The 26382-nt window shown below is 39.0% G+C and overlaps 1 protein-coding gene across 1 annotated transcript in view; it reads left to right on the top strand.

The window, feature by feature from the left end:
• The window catches only part of MACROD2 (MACRO domain containing 2), a 2254506-nt gene that overhangs the window by 1314060 nt on the left and 914064 nt on the right, over positions 1 to 26382 (top strand). Inside the window, exon 5 of the mRNA XM_010844154.1 lies at positions 21518 to 21639. Within this exon, the coding sequence (XP_010842456.1) occupies positions 21518 to 21639 (122 nt within the window). The remainder of the gene's footprint in view (positions 1 to 21517; positions 21640 to 26382) is intronic.

The raw sequence follows: 26382 nt of genomic DNA, 5'->3' as shown, positions 1-26382 counted from the left end.
ATGCGACCCCATAGATGGCAGCCCACCAGGCTCCCCTGTCCCTATGATTCTCCAGACAAGAACACTGGAGTGGGTTGCCATTTCCTCCTCCAATGCATTTAAGTGAAAAGTGAAAGTGAAGTCGCTCAGTCGTGTCCGACCCTTAGTGACCCCATGGACTACAGCCTACCAGGCTCCTCTGTCCATGGGATTTTCCAGGCAAGAGTATTGGAGTGGGGTGCCATTGCCTTGCTTATTTTATGACCATACTCTCTTCTTTTAATCAAGATGAAATATTCATAGAGTGAAATACAAAGATCTTAAGTATATAATTTGGTGAGTTTTGACAACACATGTTGTTTTTCAGTTGCTAAGTTGTGTATACACACCAATTAGTATGGAAAATATTTCCCTCACACCAGAAACGTCCTTGTGCCCAATACAGTGAGTCCCTGTCTCTCAAAGGCAAACATTTGTTCTGAGGTATCTTCTTTTATGTTTTACCAGTTGTCTCTGTTCTTAATATAAATGGAACCACACAGAGTGCACATGTAATCTTTTCCGCCAGCTTTCTTTTGTTCAGTGTAAAGTCGATCACGCTCATCCATGTTGTCACACGTATCAATAGTTTATTTTTCATTAGTCAGGTCCTCTCAGGCACTTCCATACATTTGCTTTTTCTTTTCTTCTTTTTCAGACGTGACTGAGTTACTGAGCTTCTTCTTTCTCCTTTCCTATGCTCTAAACTTCCTTCGTTTATTGTTTTCTCTCTGTTTCCAGAACTTCGTTCAGCCATTCTTAGGATGGGTGCGGTCTTCTGGTGACAGATTCTGGGTTTACCTTTGCTTTAGAATGACATTTCCTCCCGCATTCCTGAAGGATAATTTTCCTAGGTACAGGATTCTACATGTGATGCTTCTTTCCTTTCATCACTTCCCTTCTGGTCTCACGATTTCTGAGGAGAAACCCATCATCATTTAAATTGTTTTTCTCCTATGTAGATACAGTTTTTGTTTTAATATAAATTTATTTATTTTAATTGGAGGCTAATTACTTTACACTATTGTATTGGTTTTGCCATACATCAACATGAATCCACCATGGGTGTACACGTGTTCCCCATCCTGAACACCCCTCCCACTTCCTTCCCCATACCGTCCCTCTGGGTCATCCCAGTGCACCAGCCCCAAGCATCCTGTATCATGCATTGAACCTGGACTGGTGATTCGTTTCATATATGATATTATACATGTTTCTATGCCATTCTCCCAAATCATCCCACCCTCTCCCTCTCCCACAGAGTCCAAAAGACTGTTCTACACATCTGTGTCTCTTTTGCTGTCTCACATACAGGGTTGTCGTTACCATCTTTCTAAATTCCATATATATGCGTTAGTATACTGTATTGGTGTTTTTCTTTCTGGCTTACTTCACTCTGTATAATAGGCTCCAGTTTCATCCACCTCATTAGAACTGATTCAAATGTATTCTTTTTAATGGCTGAGTAATACTCCATTGTGTATATGTACCACAGCTTTCTTATCCATTCATAGATACAGTTTTTATTTCTGTCTTTGCTGCTTTCAAGACTGTCTCTTTGTCTTTAGGTTTCAGAAGTTTGATTCATGTTGTGTCTTAGCATGAATTCCTTTAAGTTTATCTGGTTTGGAATTCACAGCAATTCTTGAATCCTTTGGTTGTATATTTTACTAAATTTGGAAATTTTTCAACCATTATTTTTTTAATACCTTTAAACTCTATCTTCTTTCTGTTCTCCTTCTAAGACTCCAAAGATACAAGGTTCCACGAGTCCCTCAGGCTCTGTTCATTTTTTAAAGTCTATTTTCTCTCTGCTGTTGAGACTGAGTAATTTCTGTTGTTGTCTTCAAGTTCACCAACTCTTTCCTCTCCTGTCCATTATGCTGTTGAGCCCAGTCATTGAGATTTTATTCACCTATTGTATTTTCCGGTTCTAAAGTTTCCATCGGGTCCTTGTTTATATCTTCTATTATCTCTTCTTGTTGCTGAGACTTTTTGTGTGTTAATTTATTTGAGGTATGTTCATCATTGTTTATTGAAGTATTTTTTATGATGGTTGCTTTAAAATCTCAGTTGTAAACTCTTAACATCTGTTATCTCTCTGTTGAGTCTACTGATCGTCTCTTCTACTTCAAGTTGAGATTTTTCCTGGTTCTTGATATAATGAGTAATTTTGCATTGTATCCTTTATGATGTGAGGCTCTGGATCTTATCTGTCTTAGGAGGCCTCTTCTGATATATCAACAGGGAAGGGTAGCTGCTGCCTCATTCCTGCCAGCTGAAGGTGAAGGTCCAGGTTCCCTTCTCAGCTTCTTTTGACACCCTAGGGAGGGAGAGGTACCTTGTTTCTGCTGAACAGAGTTGAGATTTTAGGATCCCTAATATGCCTCATGTAACAACACCTTGCTGGGAAAGGAGGACCCCCTTGTTACTGCCCCCCAGTTATCCTCCACTGACACAGTGAAGGGCCCACAGAATTGTAGTGAAAGCTCCAGGTCTCCTCATTGTATCCTCTGACACCATCCCAGGGCAAGTGGGGGTGAAAGTCCAGGATACCCATATGATTTCTACCAATATTATGTGGGGAAGGGTTTTGTTACCACCATTCAGGGATGAAAGCTGGCTTCCTGCTCACCATCCTCTGATACCACTTGGATGGGGAGCACCTCATGATAGCTGGGCAAGGGTGGGAATCAAGGCTCTTGACCTGGCCTTGGGGAGTAGGGGAGTAGGACAACCTTTCTATCTTGCTAAGTTGGCCTTTCCTGCTTTTCTGGATGGAAAAAGAAGACCATTCTTTGGACTTCTTAAATCTCCCCTTTTTGGCAATTCTGAGTTCCTGGCTCCTCCAGCACCCAACAGGATATATGAAGCAAAAAGAAAACCCAGTAAATACCACCATGTCAGGCCCCAATGTCTGCCTCCTTCTCCCCACCTTTCAGAGTCTTCTCTTTGATTTATGTACAATTCCCAAGTTTTTAGGCTACACTTAACAAGAGGTTTCCCAGGTGGTGCTCAGGTAAAGAAACTGTCTGCCAGCGCAGGAGACATAAGAGACCTGGGTTTGATCCCTGGGTTGGGAAGTTCCTGTGGAGGAGGGTATGAGAACCCACTCCAGTATTCTTGCCTGGAGCATCCCATGGACAGAGGAGCCTGGTGGGTTACAGTCCACGAGATCACAAAGAGCCGGACGCAACTGAAGCGGCTTAGCAGAACAGAACAGGAGGAATAGGGTGAAGTTCATTTACTCAGTTTTCACCCAGAACTGGATCATCTTTCCAGTACTAGGTCTTAGTGAATACCAAAAGTATGGAAAGATTAAAATAGTCTTAGACTTAGAACAGTGGTTGCCACATGGTGAGAATTTGATGAGGAATAGCTGTCATTTTCTTTGTACAATCTGAATGTTTCTGAAAGTCCAGTCTCCACTTTTCATAGGACAGACTATACGCAGACTTAGAGAAGAGGCAGGGAGGGAAATTTATCTAAACTCCTCATTTCTTAAGACACATCGCAGGGTTATATATTCTGGTCTGTGCATGAGACTGACTATATGTATAAACACATATGAAAACTTCTGACTTTTATGTATTGACAAAAGCAAACAAACCCAAGACTAAAACCTACAGATTCTAAAAATCTTTCTGGAAGAGTATGGGAAGGGTTCGTCTTAAGTTCCTAAGAAGATGGTAACTTTCATCTACAAGTGTTCGACCTGAAGTCTTCTCATAAAAAAGATGGTTCTCTGTAGGGTTTATTTGTAAAACAAACATTATACTTTGTATGATGGGTCCATATACGGCCCTGTGATTGTATAACATGATGACATCTAAAGACTTTAGATCTCCTGATGGAGAACTGAATGTTTGTGATACCAAGCAGAGTTTATCTCCCTCTGCTTATTACTTGTGACCCTCACACTCATTTTATGTGCTAAACAATTAACTAGTTTGCAATGAAATATTCAGGCAGGCTTTTTGAAAAATGGAAGTGGCTCTTGGTCCTCAGATTCATGGGAAGTTCTGCATGGCAAATAGCTCTCCTAATCTGTGTGTTGACAATTGTTGGTAGGAGATGAAATCACAGAGGGTCTATCCTATGGGATTCTAATCGAAAAGTTCAACCTGAGCCTGCCGAGTTATAAGCACCCCTACAGGCAGATTTCATGGGGTGACAAACTTCGTTTTCTGAGTCTTATTTTAGAATATTGCTTTTAATGTTTTTTTCATATTCTAGACATAGTTAATATTAATTAATTGGCCATTTCAGGTATCTGTGCAGCCTTTTTCAAAATATGTGTCACCTACCCTATGCCTGGATTTCTTGGCATGTTCCCACGCTATTTCTGTTTCTTTTCTTCTGAGTTTCTTTTTTTAAAGTTTATAATTCAGCGATTTTGGTATATTTATGGAGTTTCAGAGCCATCACCATTACTATCTAATTTCAGAATATTTTCATCACCTTACAAAGAAACCCTGTGCTCATTAGTTGCTCTCCATCCCCCACTCCACTTTCATCTTTGGCAGCTTGGATATTTTCCTATGAATGGAATCATAAAATGCATGGCCTGCTGTGACTGGCATCTTTCACTTAGTATAATGTTTTCAATATCCAGTGAAGTAGCAGATATCGGTATTTCATTCCTTTTTATGGCTGAATAGTATTTCATTCTTTAGGTATACATTTGGTTGCTCATTCATTAACTGATAAACATTTGTAGTGTGCTTAGTCACTTCAGGCATGTCTGACTTTTTGCAACCCTATGGACTGTAGCATGCCAGGCTCCTCTGTCAGTGGGATTTTCCTGGCCAGTATACTGGAAACCATCTCCTCCTCCAGGGCATCCTCCCAGCCCAGGGATCAGACCTGTGTCTCCTGTGTCTCCTGCATTACAGGTGAATTCTTCACCTGCTGAGCCATTGGAGAAGCCCTCATTTATAATGGAGCTGTTATAAAAAATACTGCTATGAACATTTCTTTACAAGTTTTTGTGTGGACATGCCTTCTCAGCTGTTTTGGAAAGATACCTAGGAGTGGAGTGACTGGGTTATATGGTAAATCTATTTCTAACATTTTGAGGGATCATCTGCTTTCTAAAGAGACATTTACATTCCCACTACCAGTGTATGATGATTCTAATTTGTCCACATACTCACTAATACTTCTTGTTGTCTGGCTTGATTATAACTATCCTAGTAGGTATGAAGTTGTATCTCATTATGGTATTGATTTGCATTCCCTTAATGACTGAGGATGATGAGGATCTTTTCATGTATTTATTGGCCATTTATATATCTTCTTGCCAACCACTTTCTTAATCCTTCCATGTACCCTTCCTTGAATTGATTTAAAATCAAATTACTTATTTAGCTTTTCTTCTTCAGTTTGGCCAGCTTGTTCTTTGACTCACTTCAGAAACATGCTTTCTTTAAGCACTGTTTTCAATTAGTGTGCATATACCTTGATCTTCTTATAATTTAAACAATTTCAATCAGTGTCTCTGTTATTAATGTTCTGTTGATATTTAATCCAAAATGAACTCTCTGTACCATAATATTTGTCCAAAATGCTCTTATCTTTGTAGCTGTTTGATATAATTTATGAGAACTGAAGTAGAGATTGAACAAGAAAACTTTTGTTTGGGGATTATTATTCAAAGTATAGATTGTCATTAGTGTGTGTGACAGATGGGCATGGGCATGGCAGGTCAGGAAAGGCCATACAGGTTAATGGAACAAGATTGTTAACACAGTGTATAAGCCAAAAGTTATAGCTAAAGGCACAGTGGTTGGGTCAATCCATTTGATAAAAATCAAGGTCAGAACCTTGGGTGGCAAGTCAAAACTTGAAGTAGCAAGACATGGGTGGAATTTTGGTTAAAGAACTACAGATTGCCATTATTGGTTTAGACTGATAATTGGTTCCTAGACCCATGTGTTTCCTCAGACAGCAACACCAGGGTCAAGGAAACTCGTTAAAAATGCAAATTCTTGGTTCCCACCCCCACCTCATCCCAGATCTACTGAATCAGAGACTCTAGGAGTGTTACCCAGCAGCCTGGGTTGTAACAAGCCCTCCCAGATGCTTTTGATGTACTTCAAGTTTGAGAACCACTGTCCCAGATATCTAGGAGGTGCAAAATGGTGAGATGCCTTGTTGACATAGCAAGTGCTTAGGATTAAATGAGAGTACCCAGCAAGGGCATGGCTGTAGCCAAAAGCAGTATCTACAGGGAGATCTTCTTGGCAAACAAGTGCCTTCAGAGTCCTCTTCTTTTCAGTTGAGAATTCTAACATGGGCAGAGTTCACGCTGGATTGGAAAATTCTTGGGAAATCAAACCTGCAGAAGTGAAGGTGAGCCAAGGCCTTGGCATGGGAGGGGCTGGGGTATGTCCAGGGTGTGGGCTCTTCTGGTTCTAGGCACTTTTCCTTGAGTGAAGGCATTCCAACAGGTTGGCAGGTGCATGCCATAAAGAATAATGAAGATTTCAGCAAAAGCCAGTGGTTTGTGAGAGGCCCTACACACACCTCTGATGAGCCCACAGAGCTTTCACTGGAATCATACGATAAAGCCAGATTTATTAGAAGCTACAAATGAAATCAGCTGTGTCCTGGGAAGGCGATTATTCTTTCTATCTCAAGAAAATTCCAAGGGACATTTTCCCTTTCAACAACAGGAAGAACCTTTTATTTCTCCTTTAACCTTTTATGTTCACTCCAGCTCCCAGGCCAGGACCAGATATGGCTCCTCTGGCCATGTCCAGAATAGCAATGACTTGAAGGAGATCAGTCCTGGGTGTTCTTTGCAAGGACTGATGCTAAAGCTGAAACTCCAATACTTTGGCCACCTCATGCGAAGAGTTGACTCATTGGAAAAGACTCTGATGCTGGGAGGGATTGGGGGCAGGAGGAGAAGGGGACGACAGAGGATGAGATGGCTGGATGGCATCAGCGACTCGATGGACGTGAGTTTGAGTGAACTCCGGGAGTTGGTGATGGACAGGGAGGCCTGGCGTGCTGGTATGCTGCAATTCATGGGGTCACAAAGAGTCAGACACGACTGAGCGACTGAACTGAACTGAACTGAGCCCTTTAGATGAATGCCATCATTTGTTTCCCGCAGGATTTGGCATTTCAGAGGCTTCTAGAACCCCAGTGTGGACTCCGAAGGGATTCCAGGGATTCCTACCCCGCGGGTGGATTCTTAAGCCCCTAGTGTATATTTGAAAGGGGAAAGAGTTGTCTTCATGAAATTTATAAATCAATTGCAGCTCTGGGTTATTTACGGCTATTTTTCTCTGTTTAAAGGGAAGATCAAAAGGCAAAGAAATAAAAGATATTTGGTTCTATCCTATGAAACCTTTTGTATTATTCCATCAATAAAATTGTCAATGATGATTCCATTAAAAAGTTTAAATTTGTTGTTCTTTAGGGTCTTTTTTAGACAGCAGTGTCTTACAGTCCATTTACTGTAGTAGAGAGAACTAAGACATTAGTCTTTGGGGATGAAATAAGCAGTAACACTGTTAAAAATCCTATTAGAACGTTGTTGGAACATGTTGTCTTCTGTGTATTCAAAATGTTGTACAGAAAGGATGCTTTAGAAAATAATTTAGCTGCTTCATGTGTTTCCGTTTTAAATATCTCTGGACTGCAAAGTGTGTAGTGCATATAGATCTACTGGTTAGGGTAAAAATAAATATCCTATTTTAGTTTAACAAGTGTAAATAGGATTTGTAATTAATGCAAAATGATTAGGTATCTAAGAACAACTCTTCATATTTGACTATTCTCTTCTGGTAAACATATAATCTGTTTTTATTTAAAATGTATAATATTTATAAAAGATGGGGTCTAAAGTAGGTCTGACTTGGAATAGTGTTGTAATCAATTCTAAGAGAACCCGTGTACACCCGTGGTGGATTCATGTTGATGTATGGCAAAACCAATACAATATTGTAAAATAATTAGCCTGTAATTAAAATAAATAAGTTTAAATTAAAAAAAAATAAATAAAAGAAGCACTGTGAAATAGCTAGAATGATGTGGATAGATATGTTTTGAGTCATGAAAACACTGAATATTTTTCCTCCTTTTTTTCCTGTGTGTGTGTGTGTGTGTGTGTGTGTGTGTGTGTGTGTGTATGTATTTTCAATTTGGAAGCATATGCTGCTTTATCATGTTGGGAAAATAAAATCATACCTTTTATCATTTAAAAAAAAGCTGTGAGCATCTTAGCAATTTCTGTAATTCTGTTGTTAGCTACCTAAGAAGTATATCTCTTATTAAAATGTCTGTTTATGTAAGTCAGTCAGCAATTAGAGCATTACAAATATCTTTTTATCTTATTTGAGGTGCCCTGACAGGGATTACTTATTTGCATTAGAAATAAAAATGTGATGAAAATATATATAATTTGTATGGTCCAGGCTTCCCTGGTGGCTCAGCACTGAAGAATCCACCTCCTGATGCAGGAGACGCAAGGGATGCAGGTTCCATCCCTTGGTCGGGAAGATCCCCTGGAGAAGGAAATGGCAGCCCACTCCAGTATTCTTGCTGAGAAATCCCATGGGCAGAGGAGGCTGGCAGGCTATGGTCCACGGGGTCACAAAGAATCAGACATGACTGAGCAACTGACACTTTCACTTTTTAGAAATACCACAAAAAAACATGAAGGCATACATTAAGTGAATTCAGATCCATTAAGAGCTAGCTATAAGAGTCTTAGCCTGGACAGCAACAGGGTTTATAGCCAGTAAACGAGTTGGTAGATAAAAGAACTATACGTAAGGCATGTAGTATTTAAAAAAAAGAAGTACTAACAAGAGAAATAAAAATTCCTGGAAGTTAAAACAAGAACAGAAGTTTTCAAATGAAGAAATGCATAATGGAAAGGAAACAGCTGACAATTAACTCATTGATCCAAAGAATAGGTCAAGGAAATAGTCTAGAATGTGCAGCAGATTAAATATTTGAAAGTTAGAACAATTGAGATTTACTCTCAGACATATGCAACCCATCTATTAAGACTTATAGAACAAATGGAGAAAAGGAAAGAATAGTAACGACTTCATAACTAAGATGGAAAAAAGAATTCCTGTCCTAAGAGAACCTAGACAGAATTCAGAATTCTGGGTATAAATTGGAAGTTCACAGAACTTCTGGAGGGAAAAAGAAATCCAGCTTACTTATGGAGGTGTAAAAATCAAACTGGCTTTTTCTCATGGTAGAAGTAAATGAAGCAAAATTGTCAAAATTCTGAGAGAAAAATTAATTTGAACCTAGGGTCATAGATACTAGAAAACTAACATTCAGAAATGAGAACAAACTAAAAGCTTTTGAAAAATCCAGTGACTTAGAAAATTCTTAGCTACAGATAATCTCTGAAAGAATTATTCAAATATTTGGGGGGAAAGAAAGAGTTTAAGAAAGAGAAAACCAGGAGTCCAAGAAATAGTAGAAGCAAAGAAGCCAGTAAAGTACAAATTCTGACATAATCAGTTTCTAAGAATAGTTAGGAATTTTGAGAGTGTAATGGTGAAATATTGATTAAATATGAAAGAGCTTATTGTTCTGCTATTTATATACACTGTGAATACATTTAACTGTAAGTATTAATAATAATCAGTGAAGTTGGAGTTCTCCTACAACATTCCAGGTACTATGCTGGATGCTTTCACATATAATAGCTAATTTATTCCCCATTATTAAGTTGAAAAGTAAATATTTTTCTGTTTTTTATAGAGAAGAGAGGAAAACTAATTTGACCAAGTTTGCCTAGTCAGTGAGTGGGATTTCCCATTGGGATATGAAGACTTGTTTTCTCGTTCTTTCTTCGTATCATCCTATCCGGTTATAACTATGTGATGGTCACATTCTAGTGATCATCCTTTTCTGAGGTCTTTAAAGACTTCTTTACAATACTCTCCTACTCATAATAAACTACTCATCCTTCCACTCCACTTACTTCTCTCACCAGAGCCCCTCTTCAGTCATGTTATCATATCATCTTGCGCTTGAACCCATTTTCAAATAAAAATTGGAATGTTTATTCATTGGCCTACACAATAGTATATTACTAGAGAATCAAGCACCAGATATTATTTATTCACTTACAGGTATTTCTTTCTTTTGAAATCTGGCATTCATTACTTAATTATCAGAGCTCCCAGGCAGACACTTCATTGTTAGCATCTGAATCACTATGAAAAGGTATCTTGGTTTTCTTAGAGTGGTTTTACATTAATGGCTTCCACTAAATAATCTTGCAGAAGCACTTGTTTTGACCTCTTTGAATCTTACCCTCACAATGAATTACGCTGGAAAGGCTCAGTGATATACTCTGTTCCCTTGAGTGATTCTATGTCAGACCCAAAATAGGCAGGGAAGGAGGGGAAAAATGTACTTTGAGAGAGGAAAATTAGTTGCCTTCAACTGTACACATTTTGTTTCTCTTACTCATCCTCTCTTATCCTTGTCCCCTTTCTGCATTTTATTTTTATGTTAAGGATGGATTTCTAGAAGACTTACAAACACTACAATAATTTGGGTCTCAATTACTCTTCTGATTTTGCCATTCCTATCATCCCCTCAGTCACCCAGAGTGAAGTTACTTAGGATGAATTTCAACTCTTTCTCTCTTTTCTCCCATCCACATTGAAACCATCATCAAAATTGGCCAGAACCTTTAAGTTTCTTGAATTGTCTGTCCCTTTCTCATTCCTTCCAATCTGGCTTAATGTTAGCTGGTTTCCTTCCCTTCCGTAGCTTCCAACTCATTCTATGACGAAGGAAGTACGAGGAAGGAAACTGTGGTCACGACTTCTCTTGGAATGCACGATCCTAAAGGACCCCTCTCCACTTTATCCTGGGTTATCTTGGAGCATTTGTGTTTAAAAAGCTGAGTCTGCCATTTCATTCTCTACTAAAATCAGTTGAAAGTCATCTTAGACTTCTTGAGTCCTTGCAAACTGCTTATTTAACAAGAGCTTTTTTATTCAAAAGATGTTGGCAAGTAGAGATGATCTGATCACTATCTCACAGAAGTGGAAAGAGAAATTAGGTTCTAAGATTGAGATACTTTAGACCCAAAAGACAGTTTTGCATTCAGTTAAAATTATTCTTTTGAGCTTCCTAGATGGCACTAGTGGTAAAGAACCTGCCTGCCAATGCAGGAGACTTGAGAGACTCAGATTTGATCGCTGGGTTGGAAGATCCTCTGGAGGAGGATATGGCAACCCTCCCCAGTCTTCTTGCCTGGAGACTCCCATGGACAGAGGAACCTGGCAGGCTACAGTCCATAGCGTCACATGGTGCTGGCATGACCGCACAGCTTAACACACACATATGCAAGATTACTCTTTTAAAATCCCTCAACTCATACAAAAGTTGAAGCAGAGAAGTATCATTTCTTAACAAGTCCAGTACATGTAGTTTCCCCTATAGAACTGAAAGAGATCACTGCTTCTTCAAACTTGAGAACCAGGTACAGTAGTTAATGGTGTCAATTTTCCATAGAAGCGGTGTTGTTTATATTTAGTTACTAGATCTGCATAGCAACAAACTCTAGTGTAGCAATTCTCAAAGTGTGGTTTAAGGATACCTCTTTCAGGGGATTTGTGAGATCAGTTCCATGTGCATAATAATATTCAGAAATTGTTTGCATTTTCCCTCTCTTTGTCTCTTTTTTTTTTTTTCTTTTTATTTATTTATTTTTTAAATTTTATTTTATTTTTAAACTTTACATAATTGTATTAGTTTTGCCAAATATCAAAATGAATCCATCACAGGTATACATGTGCTCCCCATCCTGAACCCTCCTCCCTCCTCCCTCCCCATACCATCCCCCTGGGCCGTCCCAGCGCACCAACCCCAAGCATCCAGCATCGTGCACTGAACCTGGACTGGCATCTCATTTCATACATGACATTTCACATGTTTCAATGCCATTCTCCCAAATCTTCCCACCCTCTCCCTCTCCCACAGAGTCCATAAGACTGTTCTATACATCAGTGTCTCTTTTGCTGTCTCGTATACAGGGCTATCGTTACCATCTTTCTAAATTCCATATATATGCGTTAGTATACTGTATTTATGTTTTTCCTTCTGGCTTACTTCACTCTGTATAATAGGTGTGCAGTGCAGTTTTCCAGAAGTTAGCTGACATGTGATAACATCATTTTCCTGATAGTTTACCGTAAATGTCCTTTTGTTTTCTTGTGTGATATATGGTGGTGGTGGTTTAGTCACTAAGTCATGCCTGACTCTTTCGACCCCATGGACGATAGCCTGCCATGCTCCTTGGTCCATGGGATTTTCCAGGCAAGAATACTTGTATTAGGTTGCCATTTGCTTCTCCAGGGGATCTTCCCAAACCAGGGATTGAACCTGCATCTCCTGCATTGCAGGCAGATTCTTTACCAACTGAGTCACCAGGGAAGCCCCGTATGATAGATATGACCCACCAAAACAAAAGTTCTCACAGGTGCTCAGTTATTTTTAAGACTTTATAGAGTCCTGAAACCAAAAAGTTTGAAAACTGATTCTATTATGCACAAAGCACCAATCATATCTGAGAAGTGGGTGACATTCCTGGGGTCCAGCAATGTAACTTCATGTTCATACGAGAGCAGACACTCATTATGGAAATGTTTCGTGAAATTGCCCTTACTATTTAAACATTTGTCATTTTCACTGCTGCTAACCCCTTGTTCATATCACTGAATTTGTATAAGGGAACTCGTGAAAAATGCAACTTCTCTGTATACAGATTTCCATGTATTCTTTCTTTTAGAATCAATGTGTTTCTTTCTCTTTTTTTTTGATAGGCAAAAAGTAGATAGGATACTTGTGAGGGACACAAGTGGGGAATTGAGGGGTCTGTCTAGAATTGATGTTAATCTCTTAAAATGTTCTGTTCTCAGTTGTCTTTTCTAAATACAAACGTTCCTCTATATAATTAGATGTGGAACCTTGTGGATGAGTAGACCATGAAAGTGCAACCAAAAGAGAACACAATTATCAAGGTATGGAGTAGCTGTAGCCCAGCACTGTCTTATGAATGGACTGAGCTCTGGGAGCAGTTTGGTTTATTTTGATGGAAAGGTGTGTTTATTATACCCAAATGTCACTTTTTAAAGAAATGTGAAAAGTGATCCCATTAAGTTTTTGAGAAGACATGTAGAGAGTCTGTAATTTTCCATTTTGTGATTTGAGAGCCAAAACCAATCTCTAGAACAAAGCCAATTTATTCTAAAATGAACCATATGCAGATGAGGGAAGTGACATGTTTTTAAAATGCATTTATTTAATTATCTCTTGCAGAAAAAGGCAAAAAAAAATCACTACACATTTTTTCTTGTTGGAAGTCTTTGGGAAGAATCTTTTAGCTTTTATTAAAAAGTGTGATGGTGTTAGAGTTGTTTTTTTTTTTTTTTTGTCTGTAGTCCAGTTATTAGGAAATCTTTGATGACGCTTTGCTGAGTCGTTCTGTGAAGAAACAGATTCTCAGCTCTATAAAAATTAGTGTTGAATGATCTGAACCAGTCGAACTACATTCCACTGCTTGCTCAGTCCAGACTGTCCATGCCACCTCATTGTTTCCTCTAATCCAGTGTATCATCTCTGGTTAGATTGATTACATTGGGCCAACTTTTATTGAACCACTCACAAATTCACTAATTATCTATTAGGCAACGGTTCCCATAGCATTCTTGGCTTTGTGGGAGACTCAGGCATAGATGGGTCATGTCTTCTCCAGTGGAAGCAGAGTTTATATGTGAAGCCAGGGAACACAGGATCATAGCATCCGAGTTAGAAGGACTCGATGCATATGTAGTCATGTTTGATTGCCTCTGATGACAGGAAATCACCTGCCTCCTATGGCAGAATGCTTGCTGTGTTACTGAAGAGCTCTGAGTGATGGAATCTTCTTAGTCATGTGTACAGAAGTGTTCATGTTAAAAGTCAGGTAAATGGTCAAACCTAAGTGATTTTGGAGACCAAAAGAGGAGAAATGAGTTCAATTTAGTTCATGTAGTGGTGTTCATGGATTGTATCTTCAATGAAGGTCAGGTTTTGTTTTTTTGTTTATTTATTTATTTTGTTTTTAGTTTCATGGGATGGGAAGGATTTTGAGAGGCAAAGTGGAGGGGCTTTCTCGATACCAGGAAAGATGTGGAGTCAGAAAAAGCTCACAAGCTGTTTGTTGTGAGTGCGTAGAGCAGTTGCCTTATGTACCTGGCACTTCATGAATTTATTCATTGAATAAAGGATAGAATTAATGACTGAGGGAATGACGGCAAAAAATCTTTCTTGTCCAGACGTGGGGTGGCAAGGGAGCTGAAAAGGAAGGTTGGTGACAAGCAAGCAAGTTGACTCCTCTGGCACTTGAGTCCCAGCCCAGATTCTGCATTTGTGGAGACATCCTTGCAGTGGGGACTGACATTCATTTATTGTTACTGACTACATAGAATTTTTAAAGCCCACTTTCCCTTTGCGTCTTAATAAAGTACTGGTTTTACATTTCTCTGAAAAAGCTGCAAGTGGCTGCCTATCCCTTGAACTGGAACAAAGGCCTTATTATTATTTTCCTTGAAAAACTCGTATTGTCTATGTCGGCTTACCTCCTCTCAACCCCTGCTATTCAAACATTACAAATGCCATGTATTTTACTCACTTCCTTCTAGGATGTGCTCTCTTTTGGTTCATTCTAAAATGATGGTGGAAATGTTGGAATTTTGCAGAAAATTCATCTTCCCACAGTCTCTCTGAGACCTCTCTCTGTTGGAAATATGCCCACAGTATCCTGTGGAATCTCAAAGATCCTATAAATGGCTGACCATAGGATATCCGTTTTATAGAAATGCAATCTATATTATTGCAAATAGACCCTTATGGGTAGGTGTCTGGTTGAAAGAGGACACAGTCCCATTAGGACTGACCTAAAATAAATCTTTGGCAGAAGAAGGAGAGCTGGTAACAAATTGCAAATGGGCTTTGCCCCTTCTTTCTTCTTCTTTTTAATCTGAAGGATAACATTTTTGGTAGAAAGTGCTCAATTACTATTTTAAGACTTGATCCTCACAATTTAAGCTTAAAACTTCACAACTGTGAAGTCAGTGAAGCGCAAACATTGTCAATACAAGATGCCCCAAACAATGCTATCTTATTTCTACGTAAAAATGGGATTCAAGCCTGAAAATGAATTGAGTGTACTAGTTCAAGTTTTGACAGTGTATTCTGTGTGTCCATATCAGCTGTAAAGTGCAAATGGTGTTTAGCTACTGTATATTTAATCCTAGACACAGAGATCTAAGAAGGCTCAGAGAAGTAAACTAGAAGTCCTTTGTGACTAAGAACATTGAAGGGGAAAACAAACAAAGACAACAAGCTCAACTCACAGACTCAAAGGAAAATAGACTAGAAAATAGCATTGTAAGTGCTAGTTTATCCCAAACCCATGCACAGAGCTGTATGACTAGTCTTTCTGAGCATGGAAAGAAATCAAACATGTACCTGAAGAAATGAGTATGAGAATAATCCAGACTTGGAAATGTGCTGAAGCTGAAACACAATCTCACTGATGTCTGCTGTAGGTTGAAAAGGAACATCTTATGGACAATTGATTGTTTCTTGAAATATAATAAAAACAAGCTTTGAAAATGTGGATACGAAAAACATTGACCTATATGGAAAGAAAAGGCAGCATTTACTTTGTAATGCTATCAGGTTGTAATTCAATTTCCCGTTAACCGAACTTCAAGTATTCTGTTTTGGGTCATAGATTGGTGGTGCTTATCATATAAATTGGCCAATAAGATTTGCAAATAATACTTTTAGTGCTTGGTTTTGTGGTTGTAGCTCTAGAAAAGAAAATCAATTTAATCCCATGCATTGGTTTTCTTCTTAAAATTCATGCAATTTGAATATGACTGACAGGGCATGGCATCATTATGCAGTCGGTTAGATGGACTGATTATGCTTATGAATACAAGAATGGAGTGAATGAAAGCAATGTGTAATTGATTCTACTTCTGGTCTGACTGTTCATTAACAGTTTGAATGTGGCACAGTTGCTTCTCAAATGGAAAACGATGAGAGCAACCTATATAGTTTCCCTCATTTGTTTCAAAATTCATTATGCTAATATTTTTTCACAGAATGTTTTGCTGCATTTGTTTTATCAAGCAGAAGTCTGATCGAATCTTAGTAAATGATTCTACTGCTTTCAGTATTTATTTGGCCTTCCACCTGCACATTTTTCAATTTACACATTTGGAAATGAAAGCAGGCTCCCTCCGGCATCCCCTTCAAAGCAGACCTTCCATCCTACCCTCCTTTTCTATAGACTTGAGACTAATTTCCCAGGGTAGAACAAGCTGGGGGAACACAAGGTGGTGGTTATAGCTTCAAAACAAAAGAGCTGATTTAGAGGCTGATTGATTTCAGAAATAGATGAGCAAAAACAGGCTCATTTGTCTTGCCACAGGTTATAGTCAGATAAAGCACGCAAGGGCCTGCCATCTCGTTTTCCATACCTCTTCCAGGAGTTGCGTTTGAAGTGCTGATGAAATGTGCAGATCACACCGTTTTCTTGACTTTCCTCAGTTGTGTAAGAAAGGGCTTCAAGTGCACAAAGGCTGCTCTTCCTTTCTGGAATGCAGAGCCAGACATTTCAGGGAAACAGCATTACTGTCATGGCTCACAGGGAGATATAATGCTGATTCTGTAACAGTAATCCCTGCCCTCTCATTTGCCTACAAGTTCCTGCCAGATTTTGAGACAGAGGAAAAACAAAATTTGTGCAGGGCCAGGCAGTTCTATCTAGGAGCTACAGGTGTACTGTGAGCTCAAAATTGGATTGTATTTGCAATTAGTAAGCATATTAATTTCATATTCAATCTTCCTGTAGTTCTGATTTTTAAAAAAATTAAATCAGCAGTTGACTTATTAAAATAATATGTCTGAGAACTTCATACTGGAAATAGATTTCTTTTTTCTGATTCAAACTTACAAGATCTACTCTTTCAGCAACTTTCAAATATACAATATGGTATTATCAATGGCAGTCACCATACTGTGCATTATATTCCCAGAACTTGTTTATTTTATCACTGAAAGTTTGTACCTTTTGACCTCTTTCATCCACTTCATGCCTTCCTTTCTGTCCCCTGCCTCTAACAAGAACCAATCTGTTCTCTGTGTCTATGAGATTGCTGTTTGTTTGCTTTTTAAAAATTCTACATATAAGCGAGATAGTGCAGTATTTGTCTTCCTCTCTCTGATTTATTTTACTTAGCGTAATGTCCTCAAGTTCCATCCATATTCTCATGAATGGGAGAACTTTCTTCATTTTTATGGTTGAATAGTATTCCATTGTGTATGGAATATATATATATATACATATATATATACTATCCATCATCCATCACTGGAAACTTCGATTATATCAATGAACTGCAACATGCTTAGTTGCTCAGTCATGTCTGACTCTTTGCAATCCCAAGAACTGTAGCCTACCAGGCTCCTCTGTCCATGGGGATTCTCTAGGCAAGAATACTGGAGTGGGCTGCTCTGCCTTCCTCCAGGGGATCTTCCAAACCCAGGTATCAAACCCAGGTCTCCTGCATTGCAGGCGGATTCTTTACCATCTGAGCCATCAGGGAAGCCCAAGAATACTGGAGTGGGTAGCCTATCCCTTCTCCAGGAGATCTTCTCTACACAGGAATCAAACTGGGGTCTCCTGCATTGCAGGTGGATTCTTTACCAGTTGAGCTACCAGCTGGGCTGTTGTAAACAGTGCTGCAGTGAACACGGAGGGGCACATATCTACTGGGGATGTTTTTCTTTCCATTGAATAAATACCCAGAAGTATATTGTTGGATCACATGGTAATTCCGTTTTTAATTTTCTGAAGGACCCCCATACTGTTTTCATGAACACCTGTATGGAAATAATCATATCAGTTTTTCCTATGATATCTTATTCATCTACCTCAAGACTTCGTATTTGATAAACCTGCTAACTCCAAAGAAAGCCCTGGGTGTCTGGGGAATCCTTCCTTGTGCCCATTTTAAAACATGTCCACAGTCCACTTGAAATGGGTGGAACTGTGACAGTTGTAAGCAATCAGGGTACAGTGATGATGACACTGTCAGTCCCAAGGCTGAGAGAAAAGATGACACAGCTTCCAGTTCCGGCATTTGGTGTTGAAGCCCTGCGCTGTCCCGTGAGCAATCTGACTGTTCTGAGGTTTCATCAGAAAACCCAAACCGGCCCCCATGGTGAGTCCCTGCTCAGCCTTAGCTGCTGCGTAACTATGACTTTTCCTGGGGCTCCATGCCTGCCAGACCCTCCAGCTGAGCCATTTCAGAATTGTTGATCCAAAAAAGTCATTAAAATAATCAAGTGGTGATTTTTGTTAAGAAAACATGTTTTTGTTTGAAGATTTTGTTAAGATAAAATGTGTTACCAAGTTTTAGGGTAGTTCCTTGCATAGTGATAGCCAATGAGAATTTGCATGTATACAAAGTATGAGGCTAAAGGAATAGAATTCACGGTAAGCATGGAAAACTGTATATATACAAATGTACGCTATTGCCTTCAACAAACAGCTATATTGAGAAAAGTTAATTCACAGTCATATTGCTTTTGTGACAATGTGTCTCCCTATATTGATCTGAGACTTTGGGCATAATTCCTTCTCCTATGGATCCACTGAGCAAGGGAAGAATGGATTAAATTTTCCATATTGTCCTTTTCATCTCTAAAAATTCTTGACTACTGTCTAATATTCTTTGGTAACTGAGATACCCAAGATGTATCTTGTACTACATGTCCACTTATAAGATAGGTTGGACTCAGTTTGCATATTAAAATCATGGTAAAACTTTAAATATAGGTACAAGGGGCTTCCCCAATAGCTCAGTTGGTTAAGAATCCACCTGCAATGCAGGGTTTGATTCTGGGTCAGGAAGATCATTTGGAGAAGGGATAGGCTACCCACTCTAATACTCTTGGGCTTCCCTTGTGGCTTAGCTGGTAAAAAATCTGCCTGCAATGCAAAAGACCTGTGTTCGATCCCTGGGTTGGGAAGATCCCCTGGAGAAGGGAAAGGCTACCCACTCCAGTATTCTAGCCTGGAGAATTCCATGGACTGTATAGTCCATGGGGACAAAAAGAGTCAGACTCGACTGAGCGACTTTCACTTTAAACCCATATCTTACCTGCTTTGGGAAATCATGTTGCAATCATGTTACAATTCTTGTTATTACACAAAAAAACATTAGTGTGTGTGTGTGTGTGTGCACGCGCGCGCGCGTGCATGCAAGCCTATGCTAAATACAACCTCAGTTCAGTTCAGTTCCGTTCAGTTGCTCAGTCGTGTCCGACTCTTTGCGACCCCATGAATCACAGCACACCAGGCCTCCCTTTCCATCACCAACTCCCAGAGTTCACTCAAACTCACGTCCATCGAGTCAGTGATGCCATCCAGCCATCTCATCCTCTGTCGTCCTCTTCTCCTCCTACCCCCAATCCCTCCCAGCATCAGAGTCTTTTCCAATGAGTCACCTCTTCGCATGAGGTGGCCAAAGTACTGGAGTTTCAGCTTTAGCATCATTCCTTCCAAAGAAATCCCAGGGCTGATCTCCTTCAGAATGGACTGGTTGGATTTCCTTGCAGTCCAAGGGACTCTCAAGAGTCTTCTCCAACACCACAGTTCAAAAGCATCAATTCTTCGGTGCTCAGCCTTCTTCACAGTCCAACTCTCACATCCATACATGACCACAGGAAAAACCATAGCCTTGACTAGATGAACCTTTGTTGGCAAAGTAATGTCTCTGCTTTTGAATATGCTATCTAGGTTGGTCATAACTTTCCTTCCAAGGAGTAAGCGTCTTTAACCTAATCTCCCTCTATTTTGTCTTTCTGAATCATCGCAGTTCTCACTTTAAAACCAGGTTTGTCTGAAATAAACATCTGCATGAACTCACTAATAAGGTTTCTGCCTATTTTGATCACAAGATATCATCGTCAGCATTATCTGAACAAGGATTTAAATACTGTTTAAAGCTGTTAAAAGTTGAAATCAACATTTGGGGATTTTCTCAACATCAAATAATACTCTTGACATTTAGCAGACAATCAACAAAGATTTTTGTCTTCCTGATTTCTCTTCCACTGTTTAAATTTCATATGCAGTTTAAAACCATTAACTATTCCATAGCTGTATTTTAGTAAAGTGTTCTTATTCTTTTTACTGTTTTTGAAATTGACTGGTACTAATTAGCCAAAGCAAGTAATTTCATTTCATTATAATATTCTAATGATAGAAGACTGAATTTATCTTTTTCATCAAAGTTGATCAGTTCTTGTTATTCACATCAATGGAATGAGTTGATAATCCAGATTAACAGATAAGACTGAGAAGCAGGAGTAATAAAGGCCTTTTCAAGTAATTTGGATTAAAATTTAGTTTTTTTCTTACTATCTTTATTGACTTAAAATGAGGACGGTTCTATTTCATTAAATTCCTAAATTTAAATGTTTATGTGTGCCAGAATGGCTGGTTTTATATGCAAAAGCAAAAACATTAAATATTGTATTTTAAATATAAATAGAGGTTGAGAGGTATACATTGATTTTTGAGATTTACTATAGTGAAAACTAGAAGTTAGGGAATTATTACGAACTAATATCCCCAGCATATCTTATGTGTGTGAGCATTGGTAGATTGCATTGTAAATTGCTATGGATATTTTAAAATGATTACTTTTAGGATTATTATTATTATATTTTTTTACTTTTTCAGAAACTTGCCCTTCTTTATAGTTTTTACAATGTCTGACACTATTATCTTGTATGCAAGGTGATATGTAACATTGGTTCTTCCTTCCTATGTCAATTCAGAATGCTTTGTAGGCAATTATTTCTGTTTATCTCATACTGAGGATTTGTCTTTTGCCAGTGTACTAATTAGAGAAGGCAGTGGCACCCCACTCCAGTACTCTTGCCTGGAAAATCCCATGGATGGAGGAGCCTGGTAGGCCGCAGTCCATAGGGTAGCTAAGAGTCGGACATGACTGAGTGACTTCACTTTCACTTTTCACTTTCTTGCATTGGAGAAGGAAATGGCAACCCACTCCAGTGTTCTTGCCTGGAGAATCCCAGGGACGGGGGAGCAGCAGCAGCAGCAGCAGTGTACCAATTATTTACATCTTACATTATAATTTGTTATGCTTGGATCTGACCAATAACAATAGAACAATTTACTGGTAGGGGATTCCTTTACATAATTATCACCTTCCTGGAATATTGCCTACTTTAAAAAGCTATGGTATCTAAAATATTTTACCAGAGAAGCATTTGCATCATCAATATTTCTTAGCTTGCTTGTCTCTAAACTCCAGAACAAATACCTAAAATAAATAAAGCAACGGTTATGTGAAAAGCGAAAATTTCCCGTTTACCCTATTTTTCCTTCCTTTTGCATTTACAGATGTCATCCATACTGTGGGGCCAATCGCCAGAGGTCACCTTAACGGTTCCCACAAGGAAGACCTTGCCAAGTGCTATAGATCATCTCTGAAACTGGTGAAAGAAAATAACATCCGATCAGTTGTAAGTACTTTTACCCTATTTCTTATTCTTTTCAGCCTTTATATGCTGGAAATCAATCTTGTCCACAAATAATTTCTGTTATTCGGAAAACTAAGTTTAACCAGCTTAGGAAGTGAGACAGCCTACTGGTTATCATGACTCCACTTTTTTGTATGTCTGACATAATTGCTTAATTATTTTGAATTTAAGATGATAGCATCCCAGAACTGGAACCATCACATCTAATTTATTTTCTCCCTGTTGTCATTATCTTTTGAAGAAAATGTTCATGAATGTGTGTGTGTTTTAACTTGAAAGATGTTGTTCTTTTAGATTGATTTTGGTCATCCTAAACTAATGCTCTGTACTTGGATATGCCACATCCCTTCTACGTTTTACCCTTCTACATTTAGGTGGGAGTGTTCAGAAAATGTGGATCCAATCTTTTCCCATAGCAGTAGGCTGAGATGAAAGGGGGTCTTCTCTAGCTGGATTTGGAGGTGTTTATTCACCTGCTTCTATTTTGTAACATGCCCTACATTTATTACATCTCAATTACACCAGGAAAATAAAACTATGAGAAAAATGAGAGTGTAAATACACAATAGTAAGTTAATTGGGGCAGAATCCCTTGGGTTTTTCAGATAGATGATAACCTTGCTGAAATCATGGGGCAGGAAGATAAACACTTGCCTTCTTAACAGGCTGAATGGATCAGTATTCCTTGCAAGTTCACAGAAGTGGTGGTTTTATGGTGATTTTATTATTTACATGAGGAGCATTGAGGGTCAGACACATTTAGATAACACTGGATGGTCACTGTACTTTTTGTGAATTATTATGATTATAAAGGGCCTTTTCCAATGAACATTAGTGGGTTTGCTTAAAATAAGAAGACTTTCTTCAAGCCAATTATGCTGCCTTTTACATCTTTTCCTCCTTGTTAACAGAGCTAGATATTTCATTTCATCCTTTGATTTAAAAAAATGTTTCTCTTTGCAAGTGAATTAATAAGACCCTATTCTATCTTAGAGGAGAAAGTGGAAGTTCAAAGAGAATGATGCAAAGCAAGCTACCAAACCAGTTGACTCATTTTGTGCTCTACATGAAAATAACAACAATCAAAGCAGCCTGAACATTCTGGGAATAATTAATATTTTGTCAATAATATAGCTTTTTGATTAAAAGAGGCAAATGGGACTGAAATGCTTGGGAAAATGGATATGTATAGAAGTTTCCAATTTGGGAAATATGATCCCTGAGACCTGAAGAGAATTTACTAACAAATTCACTGGCATCTGTAATAATTTCCTTGAAACTAGTAAGAAGAGACTAGTCCAGTATATAAGCCGCACTCATCCTTTCAACAGGAAAACTAAACATCTCTTAACTATTATGACCTTAAAATAATCACGTCTTATCAAGTAGTTACTCTACTTGATACTGCAAAGTAAACAGTGAAAGAAGCATGGACTAAGTTAAATTAACTTTTCAGATACCCTACAGTGTGACACGCTAGTTGTCCCGATATTGAAATTAGGTCTACGTTGATGCATTTGATGATGATTTTGAGGGGTTAATTGCATGTTACTTGGATAAAATTATCAGGTGATGGCACTTAAGTGAAGTCATTCCAATATTAGTAAATAAAAATGTAGATGGGAAATATCAGCAAAATATGAAGGAAAATATCCAGCTAAATTAATCACTACATTCTTGTCTGGTTGACTGAAGTTGCCATCAAATACCTTGTCTCGTACTAAAAATAAAAAATTATCTTCCTTCCTTTCTTTTTTTAATTGAAGTATATTGATTTTCAATGTTGTGCTAGTTTTAGGCAAGCAACAAAGTGATCCATATATATATATATTTGTTTTAGATTGTTTTCCATTATGAGTTATTGCAAGATTTTGAATATAGTTCCCCGTCCTATACACTAAGACCTTGTTGTTTATTTTATATATCGTAGTGCGCATCTCTTAATCTCGAACTCCTACCTTATCCCACCCTTTTGGTGACAATAAGTTTACTTTCTGTGTCTGAGTCTGTTTCTGTTTTATAAATAAGTTTATTTGTATCACATTTTTTAGACTTCGTGTATAAGTGATATTGCAAGGTACTTGTCTTTCTCTGACTTTCTTCACTTAATATGATAAACTGTCTCTCCATGTTGCTGCAAATGGCATTATCTCATCCTTTTTAATGGCTGAGTAATATTCCATTGTATATACATACTGCTTCTTCTTTATCTATACACTTGGTGACAGATATGTAGCTTGTTTCCCTGTCTTGGTTATTTTAAATCACATGTGAACATTGGGGTGCATGTATCTTTTCAAATCATGGTTTTCTTAGGATATATGCCCAAGAGTGGGACTGCTGGACCCTGTGGTAACTCTATTTTTGGTATTTCACACACCCTCCATAATGTTCTCCATGGTAGCTGACTGACTTTGTTTTCTTGAAGGAGGAAATGAAACTTTCTACTTTATATTGAGTGTCATGTTCTTGGCCATCATTAAAAAGGTAATGGTGCTAATATCATCAAATTGTTGTCATACGGGGGGAAATGGAAACTTTTTAGAAAAGTTATCATACTGGACACATCTTTTATTGTACAAGTTTCTACATTATAGACATCACTACAGATGGAGAGAAATGTTTGATATCAAAATCTTGGTTGGGAAGCTGGAAAATAAAGTTAACTTGAGTTCATTTATATGCATACTAAAGAAAATTTCTCATAAACTCATTTATCAGATCATCTTGCTGTGACCATAGAAAAGTCACATCAATATTTGTAGCCTCAGTTTCTATATGCAAAGAATCAGTAAATCATTACTGTCTACATCAGAGGCTGTTATGAGGATCAGTTGAAATAATGGATGTAAGATAACTGGATAATATAGTTCTCTATAAAAGTATTTGGTAATGTTACTTTAAATGTAAGGTATTTTCATAGTGTATAATTTGGCAGGTTTAAGAGATTGAGAACATTTGTGCTTTCATATTTGGAAGACCAGACCTCTAGATATCATCATATCATTTCTTGATGTTTTCATACAGAAATAAATTAGCGTGAAGTGTTCAGTTAGTGTATTTGCAAAGGAAAATCTCAGTTTTTTCCTTCCTCCTGTGGAGAGAAAAATCTTGTTCTTCCCTAATGTGAGTTTCTTCTCCGTGAGTCTCCTTTACTTCTCTCACAGATCATGTCACTTACAACATTTCTGGTCACCAAATGTATGGAGATTTTCCCATGCTAAGAAATTCTCTGCAACACCACCCGGGTGCCCTGCAACTTAACTCAGTTCTGATACTGTGCACCTGGAGATCGTCTCAGATCCCAGAGAGTAATTAAGCACCAGGTCTCATAAGACTGCTGCCCTCCCCCGCCCTACGCACAAACGCGGATGCACACATGTGAGCTTAAAATGCCAGTAGTCACAAGCTCAGGTTGTCACCTGTACTTCTGATCTACTGGCCATAGATTGGAAGGTCCAATGATCCAACCCTCTGCTTGGGTTCAGTTAATTTTCTAGAGCAGGTCACAGAACTCAGGGAAACACGTATATGCCTTTACCAGTTTATCAGAGCACGTGGTAAAGGATTCAGCTGAACAGCCAGATGAAGAGATACACAGGACTAGGTCTGGGTGGGTCGGGAGTGCAGGAGCTTCTGTCCCGGTGTGGTTGGGGTGGGTTATTACCACCTGACCTGGATGTGTTCGCCCACTGGGAGGCTCCCCAAACCTGCACTATTTGGATATTATGGAGACTTACTCAGAGGTACGTGCTTGCGTGCTAAGTCGCTTCAGTCGTGTCCGACTCTGTGAGACCCCAGGGACTGTCGCCTGCCAGCCTCCTCTGTCTGTGGGATTCTCCAAACAAGGGTACTGGAGTGGGTGGCCATCCCCTCCTCCACAGGATCTTCCCGACCCAGGGATCTTGCATTGTCAGGCGGGATCTTGCATTGTCAGGCAGGTTCTTGACCACTAGCACCAACTGGGAATATAGGCACAATCAATAATTAGCTCCATTTCCAGCCGGTCTCCCCTGTTTGGGGGATGAGAGATAGGAATGGAAATCCCAAGCTTCTGATCATGTCTTAGTTCTGGTGACCAGCCTCCATCCACAGGTCATCCAGAAGCCCACTCAGGGTCAACTCAGGAGAACAACAGATGTTCCTGATGCTCTCATCACTTAGAGATTTGCCAGGGTTTTAGGAGCGCTGTGTCAGGCATGGAGTCAAAGACGAATATTAGAACAAGGGGTGTCCCAGTGGCCTTGTCACCTCAGAAATTACAAAGTCTCTAGGAGCTCTGTGCCAGGTACTTGGGACAGAGGCCAGTATATATTTTATATTAGCTCATGATACTGTATTTAGGCAACTAAAAGTATTAATGTTGTTAATAACTAGTGGTATAATCTTATTCATAATCATTAATAATCAGATCAGATCAGTCGCTCAGTCGTGTCCGACTCTTTGCAACCCCATGAATCACAGCACGCCAGGCCTCCCTGTCCATCACCGACTCCCGGAGTTCACTCAGACTCACGTCCATCGAGTCAGTGATGCCATCCAGCCATCTCATCCTCTGTCGTCCCCTTCTCCTCCTGCCCCCAATCCCTCCCAGCATCAGAGTCTTTTCCAATGAGTCCACTCTTCGCATGAGGTGGCCAAAGTACTGGAGTTTCAGCTTTAGCATCATTCCTTCCAAAGAAATCCCAGGGCTGATCTCCTCCAGAATGGACTGGTTGGATCTCC

Source organism: Bison bison, unplaced genomic scaffold (assembly GCF_000754665.1).
Source record: "Bison bison bison isolate TAMUID 2011002044 unplaced genomic scaffold, Bison_UMD1.0 scf7180017864196, whole genome shotgun sequence".
In the NCBI taxonomy this organism is placed as follows: domain Eukaryota; kingdom Metazoa; phylum Chordata; class Mammalia; order Artiodactyla; family Bovidae; genus Bison; species Bison bison.
This window is presented reverse-complemented; position numbering and strand designations above follow the sequence as displayed.